The sequence below is a fragment of the Carcharhinus amblyrhynchos genome, chromosome 26, assembly GCF_965287045.1.
Source record: "Carcharhinus amblyrhynchos chromosome 26, sCarAmb.v2.hapA, whole genome shotgun sequence".
Taxonomy (NCBI): Eukaryota; Metazoa; Chordata; class Chondrichthyes; order Carcharhiniformes; family Carcharhinidae; genus Carcharhinus; species Carcharhinus amblyrhynchos.
The window spans coordinates 22,707,215-22,719,360 of record NC_137349.1 but is presented as its reverse complement, the minus strand read 5'-3'; the positions used below and the strand labels follow the sequence as shown (position 1 = coordinate 22,719,360).

At 39.2% G+C, this 12,146-nt stretch overlaps 1 protein-coding gene across 3 annotated transcripts in view; it reads left to right on the top strand.

The window, feature by feature from the left end:
- nfic (nuclear factor I/C) overlaps positions 1-12,146 on the top strand; it is a 436,701-nt gene that overhangs the window by 308,394 nt on the left and 116,161 nt on the right. For 2 of the 3 annotated variants that reach the window (XM_080213184.1, XM_080213182.1), the window contains exons 8-9: positions 1,076-1,260; positions 9,378-9,536. In XM_080213184.1, the coding sequence (XP_080069310.1) occupies positions 1,076-1,260; positions 9,378-9,536 (344 nt within the window). The remainder of the gene's footprint in view (positions 1-1,075; positions 1,261-9,377; positions 9,537-12,146) is intronic. The other variant, XM_080213185.1, reaches the window with a different exon arrangement.

Here is a 12,146-nt window from a genome sequence, read left to right as displayed (position 1 = left end):
ATAAGCCTCTCCACCTCTTTTCCTCTTTTTCCTCCTTTAAAGCATTTCTTGGACCTATCTCTTTGACTGAGCTTTTAATCATCGCCCCGAATATCATTTTATGTGAGTAGTGTCACATTTTGTTCAGCATCATTCCTGTGAAGCACCTTGGGACATTGTAATATATTAATGTTGCTTTATAAATACAAGCTGATGTGGTAGTACTGAACTGAATTTATTGTGTGCATATAATTTGTTAATTATAATCCTGTTTTGAATAGTTATGAATATTCCTGTTGATACATTGATGCTCAACCGCCTGTGCCAACACAAATATATTTCTCCCCCATTGATGGGAAAATGTAATGCCAACATGCGCACTGATGCATTGGATATTATACTTGTCAGAATAAGGGTGCACTTTATCATGTAATAAGCACTTACTTTTCTATTGAAATGAAACAGAAAATGCTGGAAATACTCAGGAGGTCTGGCAGCATCTGTGGAGAGAGAGAAACATTTCAGGACCTTTCATTAAAACAGTTGCCATAGTGAGTTCTCAAGTTCGATATGTGACTGGTCTATGTGGAAAGACTAGATTGCACAAGTATTAACTTTAAAAACATACCTACAGATCCTGCCGTGAAAGGCTTTTACTTTCTATGGTCCATAAATATGGTGTGGGTATGCCGGCGTTGGACTGGCGTAAACACAGTAAAAAGTCTGACAACACCAGGTTTTAGTCCAACCGATTTATTTGATAATAGACTCACAAGCTTTCGGGGTTAGCCCCTTATGGACCATAGTACAAGTACCAAGTGAAGAAGCTATTCCATCTAGCCCTCTTAGTCAGAAAATTTTAAAAATGAAAGATATTTTAACTCTTGATTAAAATCTCATTTAAAATGTTTTGTGATGACGATAGGTAGGAAACAAAGTCATAGTGAAAACATTTTCTACGGTGTGCTTGTGCCAAGTGTGAGCAAAAATGCAAACCCCTTGCATCTTCAGCATACAAATACAAATAAATGTAAAATGTGATTCTTTATAACGCAATGCAGTTTGAAGCAAAATTTGTTCTTTTATGCATTTGCAGGTCTTACACGAAGTCCGCATGCCTCTTCATCTTTGCATTTTCCAACAACCTCCATCCTTCCCCAGAGTGCTTCAGGTTACTTCCCTCACACAACGATCCGGTTCCCACCACATCTCAATCCACCGGACCCGCTCAAGGATCTGGTCTCACTTGCCTGTGACTCATCTAACCAGCAACCAGGCCCGGTAAGAGTAAACTTTCTTACAGAAGTCCCCAGTTCACAGTTGTGAAAAGGGGAAAGTGAAAACTAATTCTGTATCTTTAAAGATTATAAAATTTTATAGCATAAGAAAGGACATTGGTCTTTTACTGAAACATTCTTTCATGTTGATTGTTAGGATTTTGCATTTTCTCCCTGGTGTCAGATAATATATCTGAATATATATCAAAAAAGACCCACATTCTCAGATACAAAGAAATTATATAAAGTTACCAGAAGTTAACATTTCGGTGAAAATTTCAAATTCTCTCCTAATTCAGTCAGCTGTTCAATTTGGCTCTGTATGGGAGCCCAGTCTTTTAGCAGCCTACTTTTATACATCTCAGCAACGTCCTGTCAGCATCCACATTCCTGTCCTACTTTTTGATCAGTTATTTAAGCAAAATTTTGCAGTAGGGGTGAATGCCCTAGCCCCTTTGCCAAGACATTAAATAGTGAAACTTAGTGATGTTGTGTAAATAGACTGAACAATTGCAATATTTATATGACTAGTGGTGGGACTTGTGAGTTTAAAGAAATGTGCATGCTGGGCTCGTGGAGTCATCTGTGGAGCCAGTTGTGTGCTGGTAAGGTAGGTAATGCAAAATCCTGTTGAGGAAAATTTTTGCATTCATGTCATTTTGCTTCAGATGCTCCCTCTCGAAAGAAAATGCAATGCAGTATCAACTCTTCTTCTTGGTCCATTAATTGTCATCATCAATGTTCTTTCTATTCTGTGTAGAAACTGGGAGGTCAGTTACATTAAGGTATTGCATTGACGGCTGTGCAGAAGTATTTAAAGGGGTGATACACACACACCAAAAAAAAATTAGAAGTGCATTCGCCATGAAGTGCCAATACATCTTGCTGTATGTTGTATCGTTTCCTTACTGTAGTCTTCCCAATTATCTTCAAAGCTTATAGAACTGAAATGGTATTTGCAACTGGGATGGCAAAGATCTTCACCGATATCAATGGAGATGGTCCTGTCACCTTCAAAAAACAAAGAGATAGTAGGATGTGATTTTTGTATTCGTCCTTCATAACTCATGCTATGGTTGAATCAAGTGTAAAAGATATACTGCAGTTTCTTGCGTTATATCTCTGTCAATTGACCTGAGTTTTTACCTGGTGGTACAATTTGAGTGTGGCCAACTACATGGAGGATACAGGCCTGGGTGAGGAAGAAAGAACTTGCATTTATATAGCACCATATTAGGTTTCAAAACATTTCACATCTAATGAATTACTTTCTAAAGTGTAGTTATCCTTGTTACACACAAAAATACAACAACCATTCTGCACACAGCATGCTTTCAAGAATGGCACACCAGCTGACTAACCAGGTGAATTTCTTTTGATGGTGATTTGTAGAGAGAACCACTGGGCCAGGAATTCTCTGCTCTTCTTGAAGTGGAACCGTGGCACCTTTCACCTCCATCTGAACATGCAGATGAGCCCTCAGTTTAACATCTCATCTGAAAGGTGGCAAATCCAACAATATAGCACCACCACAGCCCTGCAAGTTTATCATCTTAGATTCCACTCACAAACCATGTATTGGGACTCAATGTATTGAGAAGGACACAAGCTTCTCAATCAGTAGCATGCAAATTACCAAGTAAACCAACTACAATGGCAATTGAGTAAAAGAGATTGGTGTTAAAATTGCCATTGGAAGCTCTTATCGTTTGTAGTATCTTTCTATAAATCAGAGTTTGGGCTGCAAATGTCTAAATGTGTTCCAGGCCACTTAGTAAGTCAAGGAAAATGTACAGATCCCTTCAGTGGCACCAGGAAGAAAAGTAAATAAAAGTAATTGGGTGTGAACAGAATTTACCAGTCAGGTTGAAGTGTATTTCTCTATGCCAGTAGGTGATCATTAAATGGACAATTTAGAGATAGGTTCCAGCTGTGCTGTCATAGGAAGCAGCTGTGGCGGTTTTGATGTAGATGTTTGCAAGCTATTATGGTTCATACAGACATTGGTCTGCGTGTTTACTCATTAGAATCTAGAGTACATTGTAAATACATGTATAATTATTGATTACCATTTAACCTGCTTGTTTCAGGACATCTCTCTGTGACTTACAGTGTGCTATCATGTTGCATATATGATTGCAAACTAAAGGCACGTCTTTGTTGCTCACTCCATCCATCTACCTGGGACTGGAGAACAGGACGATGCAGTCCAGAGTCAGGGCTACAAATCTTTCAATGCGACTTGTAAATCAGATTCTACAGAGGCATGTTTGACCAAAGCTTTCAAGGCTGAGTAAGATCCAAGCATGGATTTTTGAGTTGAAATTCAGCCACGTTCTTGTGGCGTCATAACAATGTAAATGTAAATCAAGTTAAAACAACAACCAAAAATGTTAAAAATACACAATAAGTCTGTCAGAATTGGTCAAGTGAAAATGTAGGCTAACTTTTTAGATGTATTTCCAGAATTTTGTCATTTATTGCTGATTTCCAACATTTGCAGTTTTATTTTTCTTATGAGGTGAGATCAAAGGGTTACAGATGATGTCCTGTTACTGCTGCTGTGGCTGCTTACAGAGTCACTGAGCAACTGAGTTGTTTTCTAAAGGGAAAAGTATTTTCAGTCCATCTCCTGTTTTCTGGAAGAACTGTGCTCATGCCAGGAAGGGAGGATGTCTGATGTAGTATAAAAAGCAAACTGGTACAGAACCCTGCCAAAAGCAGATAAGCTGTTACAGTTAAAACAAACTCTACTGCCTGCTGTAAAAGCATTCACACTTTAATGACTGATAAAAGCTAAAGCTTCTCAGCTGTTTTTGATCATTAACAATCACACTGGCAGTGGGAGGTCGAAATAGTGCTCTGTGAATGCATTTGAGTACGATGCAGCATCTAGTATCATTTTCAGCTTCACGACAATACAAACCAAGCAGTGAAAATATTATTGTCACACTGCGGTACCATGACACGAGAAGTGGCACTGAATTCTTAATGGAAACTAAGTGAGCTTTATCTTTTTCTGTCCATTTTTCAGTTAGTTCCTTGTCTTCTCATCCACTTTTACTGAGGATAGTGGGACAGTTTTGCATTCATAGCATTCTCTCCCCCCACTGCAGAACAAAGGAAGGCAAGAATAACACTAGGATTCAGCAATATTGTCAAGGAAATTGTAACTCTGAAACAGAAGTGTGAGATAGTGTAATCTGGTGTTATGAGTGACTCTCAACAAATGGGCTGCTTGGAGTCCTATGCTTGTGTAGTGTGGGAACCTATTCCTTCCCTCAGTATCCTTCACCAAAATGGAATTCACCCAGTCTGCTACACCAAAAGATTTCCCTCATACAATATAGTTCAAGTCCGAATACAAGTCCAGCCAAGTCCAAATGGATGTGAATTGGTGTTAAAGCTTGTTACGGATACTGGGTGTCTTCACACAAGCTAAGCTCAGAGCCAGTGATCAAGCAGTATTGTCATTCTTGCTTCTGGCTGGTTTGTTCATCGCAGCAGGAGTGTCAAGTCAGTCAAACAGCAGAATACTAGATTGCAAAACAATTTATGATATCTTTTGTTGCAACAACTATTCACCTAAAGAGACCGCATTTTGTAAATTGGCTGAGTTTTTGAATCGTTGTAATGTGATGTGTACTTTCAAAATTAATGCACAAAACAAGTTTACTAATGCAAGTTTCAATAGAAATGGCTGGCCACTTCTTTCCTTACTTCATCTTGTTTGTTATGTATTAAAATGGCAGGGCCTGATATTTTTTGTTAATTGTAGTTTCCAGTCTTCCGTAAATCACTTCCAGTTGCAAGTGGCCAAACAACTTGAATAGAAACAACTTGATTTTCCCTGTTGTTCTTCTGACTTAAGTTTAAGTATATTATTAGCGTCTCAAGTAGGCTTACATTAACACTGCAATGAAGTTACTTTAGCTGTCTTTAAATGCCAGCTTGAATCAGGGACGGCATTCCCACATCTAAATCAGGAGGTTGTGAATTCCAGACCCTCTCGAAGAATTGAGCAATTAATGAAGGCTGACACTTCAATGAGGTACTGAGGGAATGCTCCATTGTCAGAGATGTCATCTTTTGAGCAAAGTGTTGAACCTGAGGCCTGTTCAGGTGGATTTAAAACTTCCCGTGGCTCTAGTTAAAGAAGACCAGGGGAGTTCTTCTGGAGTGCTGGCCAATGTGTAACCTGTGATGAGCTATACCATTTGTTTTAATTACTGTGGGATCTTGCTGTGCCCAAGTTGACTTATCGAATTTGCAAACATTACAAAAGTAATCACACTTCAAAGGTACTTCATTTGCTCTAAAGCACTTTGTGACATCCTGAGGTCATGAATGGCACCATACAAATGCAAGAGTTTTTCTTTCCACAAAGAGGTTATTATGTGGCTGCAAAGCTGTGTTCAGCTTGTGCTCACAAAAGCCAACTCAGTTGTTGGATTTTCCGAAAATGATGCAAGACTCCAATCACACATCCAACCCACTTGGTGAGAAGAGTGCATTTTCTCCCAGTGGCCTTAAGATTGATATGTGATCTCATAGAAACCCTACAGTGCAGAAGGAGGTCATTCGGCCCATCAAGTCGGCACTGACAACAATCCCACCCAGGCCCTATACCCATAGCCCCACATATTTACCCCACCGATCCCTCTAACCTATGCATCCCGTGGCACTAAGAGGCAATTTAGCATGGCAAATCAATCTAACCTGCACATCTTTGGACTATGGGAGGAAACCAGAGCACCCAGAGGAAACCCACGCAGACAGGGGAAGAATGTGCAAAGTCCACACAGATGGTGACCCAAGCCAGGAATCGAACCCAAGTCCCTGGAGCTGTGAAGCAGCAGTGCTAACCACTGTGCCACCCCAAATATTTTGCAGTGGCTGGGAATCAAAACCAGGTCAACTACTTGGAAGGTGGCTATGCTCACCACTGTACCATCATCGCAGTGATAAGTCTGCATTTGACTTACGGTTAGGATAGTCATATCAGTCATAGATAGCCCAGCAGCCATGACTGGCAGATACAGAAACCCACATCAGGAGGGCTCCGCCACTCTAATTTCCTCACATTTCACGATATTGAAACATGTAATTTATTTTATGCATCTATTTGCCACTGCTAAGCAGGAAAAACAAGAACTACTTAGCACATTACTGTAGTGTAGCTCATCATAGTTCAGTTATAAACCCAGTTCTTCACTGTTGCAATATCTATTCTTTGAATAAGAATTCCACTAATCCATTCAAATCCATTAATTGCTTCCAGCTGTGCAACATTGCTCCCACTACCTGAGAACAATCAGCTAGCTGGAAAATTTGTTATTCTACTATACATTGAGTCTAGTCGTGCATTAAACTAATAGAATGAATGTATATAATTTACTGTCATTATCAAAGAATTTTATAACCTAAACTGCTGGCAGAAATCTGTTTTAAAAGCTGGTCTCTGCAATTTTAATAAGCACTTCAATAAGATTAGGATTATCATACCGCAATTTAATATCTATGGAAGTCTCCTGTGTTTAAATCCATTTCTGCACAATTTATTTATATCACAGAGTTTGAAGTGGTACTGGGAGGTATAACTTTAACATCACATGCTCTTGTGCTCTAATATGTTATTACGAGAGTAATTTTATTACTATTGCAACATTTGTTCCCAATAAGTCTAAGTAAAATTTTAAAACACAGGGAGCTGAAACATGACTTTGAATCCGCATGTATCATTTGATTTTGCACGCCTTTCTCATGGCCTTTGCCTTTACAATTTGAACAACTTTTTATTGAGTCTGACTCACTTGAGTGCTCATGCTTTTGTCTTCCCTGCTTCAACTAAGGCCAAAGAGGCAAGCAAACTCCTCTAAGATCCGTGCCACGTAACGCAACTGAGCAGAGATTTGCCACGGGACGAGATGAAGGAACAACTGTTTGCTCCCCGTAAAGGCAGAATGTCCAGCTTAATACCGAACACTGTCACACAAGTCGACTTGACACAAGTGTTGGCTGTCACCAAGGTTTCAATCTGCATTAATGGAACAAGGAGTTTTATCGCATCGCTTATTGTTACGTCAAGATAAATGGCACATCAACACCGTCAATCACTGACACAGAATCGTGACTAGTCAATAAAACACATTTTAATTGCCTCATTAGTCAGCAGATAACCAAGGGAAAATGTCCAGCATAAATCCTTAATGCCACTGCTAATTCAAGGGAAGCTTGCTGCTTAAAACAGAATTAGCTCTGTGAACACTATTTCACAAGGGCTGATGAACAAACAGCCGACTATTTGCAGACTGCGGCAGTTTTTTCTGAATTCACAAATTGTCACTGTGAACATATCTTCAATTATTGTAGAAAGTTCAGTTCACAGAAAATCATTTGATTACCCATGTATATGGAAAACAGGTGTCAATTTTAAAAGCCACAAAGAACAGTCAGTGCTCCAACTGGTTAGTATACTCGTGCGCTGTTTTTCTGTTTACTGGTTATAGGATTGAAATGACTATCTAGAGGATAAACATACGTACAGATACAAAAGATTTTTCAGATGTATTGAATTAATTGATGCTGTCATTCTTTTAAAGAGTCAGTTTTTGAAACTATTTTCAGAGTGAGCTGAGAATCAGGGGCCAGCTTTACCCCGACCCAACCAGCAGTAGCTGGGCAGATGGGCAGTTAAAATTTATCAGGTCATTTAACTTACTTTCTGCCATTTGAACTTATTCAACTGAGCAAACAGCAAGGACAACCCATCCAACAGCAATTAGTCCTCTTTATTACATGTCAAGCCCTGGTGGCAACGTCAGGACCAGATTGTAATTTTAACAAAGTGATGTGAGCGTAAGTTGCAAGAAAAATTATATAGCCAAATACACTGACTCACCAGGGTTTAAGATTTAGTTTGAAAGCAATTCTATAATATAACATTATATTATATACTATAATATTATTATAGAATAATAATGGTTCACAGCTGGTTCAGTGAATACCTGCACTATGTTGACATTGAGGCACGTGGACCAGAGTATTCCAGGTGCACTAACTGCTTTGGAGTGAATTTAGTCAGTAGCCTCAGTGACCCCCAGACAGAGAAAGAGGGGCTGAATGGCTGGTGGTGATGAAGTAACTAGGGACCCTGTTCCTGATTATTCTTCAATGATTCCTGCTGGAAAAGGCAGGATGTAATGATTGGGTTCAGTTGTGAGATAATTCTTATTTTTGGAGTATCAAATGAATTTTGGAAATTTACAAGATAAGATAATAACAATTAACAATAGGAAATTCTGCTGAAATGTTATCTTAATCTTTGCAGGCCCTGTATTATAGCATTCAAATCTCCATTTCGTTGTGTCTCATTCTTTCTGATCCTTGCCTGAATATTACCTCATCATATTGCAAACTGCACTTCACTAGTTTCTAGGACCTTATTACCTCCTCTGCTTTCCCTTCTTCATCCAACCCTTTAGAACCCAAGTTTAATGTCACCTAATCACCACTACTTCATTTACTTCATATTCTTTCCCACCCTTTTCCATCATCGAAGGGAGTTTCACATTGTATATGCTGGCATCGCACTTAATCTTGTCACTTTTAAAAATGTAATGCATGTGCTGACCATATAAATGTATTGTTTTCCTCCTTAAAGAAAACATAAGTAATTGTGTCTGATCATTTTTCTTTTGGAACTGTATAATAAGTTAAAAATGTATAAATTCTCCCCAGATTATGCACATACCCCATGTTTAAACATATATTATAATTAAGTGTATTGCATTGCAGACTTAAGTGACCTTCACTTGAATTGCATTAATTTAGCTGGCCAATTTGAATAAGTATTTACATTCTGTCTGCAATTTATTGCTTTAAGTTGTCAGACTATAATTAAACATCGTGTAGTGAAATGTATTTACCACCAGCAATGATAGAATTGGAAGTATAATCAACTGAGTAATTAGAAAACCTGTTCGGTAGTTAACTGTAGTATGTAAAGTGTACATTATCTATCTAGGCATTGTGTTGCAAAATGTTTTCATTTTTCATTTACTTTTTCTCCCAATTTATCCCCATTTTTTTCCCATTCATGGGCCCTTTGCCTCCACACAGCCTGGGAGGGAGGGAGAGCGAGCCACGGACTACTCCATGACTTCAGTGACAATGCCACTTCGTGCTCAAATGAGAGGACGCATGCTTCCTGCGGAGCGAGACACCCTGTGTCAGTTGTTCTACTCCCCAGGCCCCGGGGAGTGTTATCCTCATGTGAAGGTGACATTGTACTTATAAACCCTATAGTGAAAGTGACTACTTACTATGCTTTATTTACATTAGTATCTTTTTAAGCAGAAATTATGGACCCTTCCAATATGGAAGTTGTTAATTGTATGAAACCTATATATAGTACATTTTATTTCCAACCAATTAAACAAAATCACATTGGCCAATAGAAAGGTCCCAGGGACACAACTACAACAGTAAGAAATAAGAGCTGATGTCCCAGAAGTGTGCCTGTCTCATTCTAAAACAAGGCACTGCAGGAAAGTAAAGCGATAACCTCATAATGCGTTCCAATTGCTCTTTCAACAATAATTACAACAAATAGCTTTAAGAGTGCTTTATTTAGTACAGCAGTCTTAAGTCTTCTCCAGACAGTAATTAAACAAACCTTTTTTATTGGTTGTATTTAGCAGCCAAGGCCTACAATTTGAGGAAATACCCTGGAGGTAGATCTTATTCACTGAGCCATGAAGATGTTAGTGGCTTATTATCATTCCCATGTCACAGTTGGCACTGCATCATTTACTGAATTATTTTGGGGGTAATTAGTGTTCTTGGAACTCTGCTTCATGTAAAAAAAAATGCTCATGGTATGCATTAAATTGTATAATTGTTTTTCCTAGTCTTCTGACAAAAAGGCCTGCCAAAGAAACAAAAACAGTACAGCACAGGAACAGATCTTTCAGCCCACCAAGTCTGTGCTGACACAGATGTCTCCCTAATCTAATATTTTCTTGCCTCCACGTGGTCTATATCCCTCTATTCCCTGCCTATTCATGTATCTATCCAGATGCTTCTTGAGCTTTGTTATAGAATCTGCTTCCACCACTTCCTTTGGCAGCACATTCCAGGCATTCACTACCTTCTATGTGGAAAAATTTGTCCCTTACATCTCTTTTAAACTTTCCCCCTCTCACATTCAATCTGTGTCCCTGAGTAGTTGACCCTTTGATCCTGGGAAAAAAACTCTGACTATCCATTCTATCCAAGCCTGACGTAATCATATAAACCTCTATCAGGTCACCCCTCGTCCTCCGATGTTTCAAGGAAGACAATCCAAGTTTGTTCAACTTTTCTTCATATCTTCCAAACCAGGCAACATCCTGGTAAATCTCTTCTGCACCCTTTCCAATGCATCAACATCCTTCCAGTAGTGTGGCGACCAGAATTGTACATAACATTTCTAAATGTGGCCTAACCGAAGTCTTACACAGCTGCAACATGATTTTCCAATTCCTATGCTCGACTCCCTGACCGATGAGGGCCAGCATGCCATTTAATTCAATTTTAAAAATGCTATACTAAACTAATTAAAATCAGTAGCAATGTGTTTATTAAATTGCTGTCTTTTAAAATAAAACTTTTAGTTGGGAAGTATTTTTCTATACTGAATTTTTGATATGGGTAGCAGCTTACATGTTGAGACTAAGTGTTACTAGGGTTTTGCTGTTGTGCTATAAAAGGGCAAGGGAAAGTCACTTCCTTAATATTACTGTTTTTGCATCCAATTATTTCCCATTCCTCAATTTCCTCCTTTACCCCTCCTCTTGTGAAGACAGTGAGACATGCAAGAACAGCACTGATCTCTCAGTATTTATCTTGTGTTTAAAGTCAGATAATATGGGCTATGTGAACATGGATAACAGCACAGCTGAGCCTAGTTGATTCTGTTGGTTTAGCTCAGTTGGCTGGATGGCAGGTTCATGATGCAAAGTGATGCCAACAGTGTAGGTTCAATTCCTGTACCAGCTGAGTTCATTCGTGAAGGCCTGTCTTCGCAACTTTGCCCCTCACCTGAGGTGTGAAGATCCTCAGGCTAAATCACCACCATTCAGCTCTATGTCTATGTCACACATGCACTATGGCTGCTTCTTCCAGTAACTTACACATGCCAGTGAACAAACTTCAAACCTTCATAATAGATATGACTCAATATCACACTGCTATTTAGCACTAAACCACCTTCAGTAATTTTAACAGAGTAGTGGTCAATCCAATGGGTACACACCCACACTCAAACAATATGTGATTAAATGTCATGCTTGATTACATAAAACACCTCCCAAAGCAATGCAGAAAAGAACTGTGGCAAGAAATCCTCAGCGGTTCAGTTAAAATGCTGCAGGTATGTATACACTAGCACAAGAAAATCCATCTCATCTTTTGAGCCCATCTGACCTCAGTGGCTGCTGATGACAAGTGCTGTCCTTACAGACAGAGGAAACTCATTAGATCAAAGTTCAGGCGCAAGAAACCAGATCTGTAAACAAGAAGTAGTACCAACTTTGAAGAAAGTGGCCAACTGTCCTGTGAAATCGAGGACACTTGAGAAGCCTAGCAACCTGTCTTCCAACTCCTAAACTGCCCAAGAAACTTCCAGTCTCACAGCATCCAGTAAAGCTGAATTGGGGAGAATAAACCCTTGAAGGCTTAAAAGAAAGGTAGAATTGGAGAATCCCATTACTAATGTCTTGTCATATATGGGTTGGAATTAAAGCAGCTGGTCAGAGAAGGAAAATTGGCAGCAGAGGCCACCTAATCTTGGGAGAGGCCCTGTGTCTGACTCCTGGTGGTGACAAAATGATTCAATCGGAAGGTTGA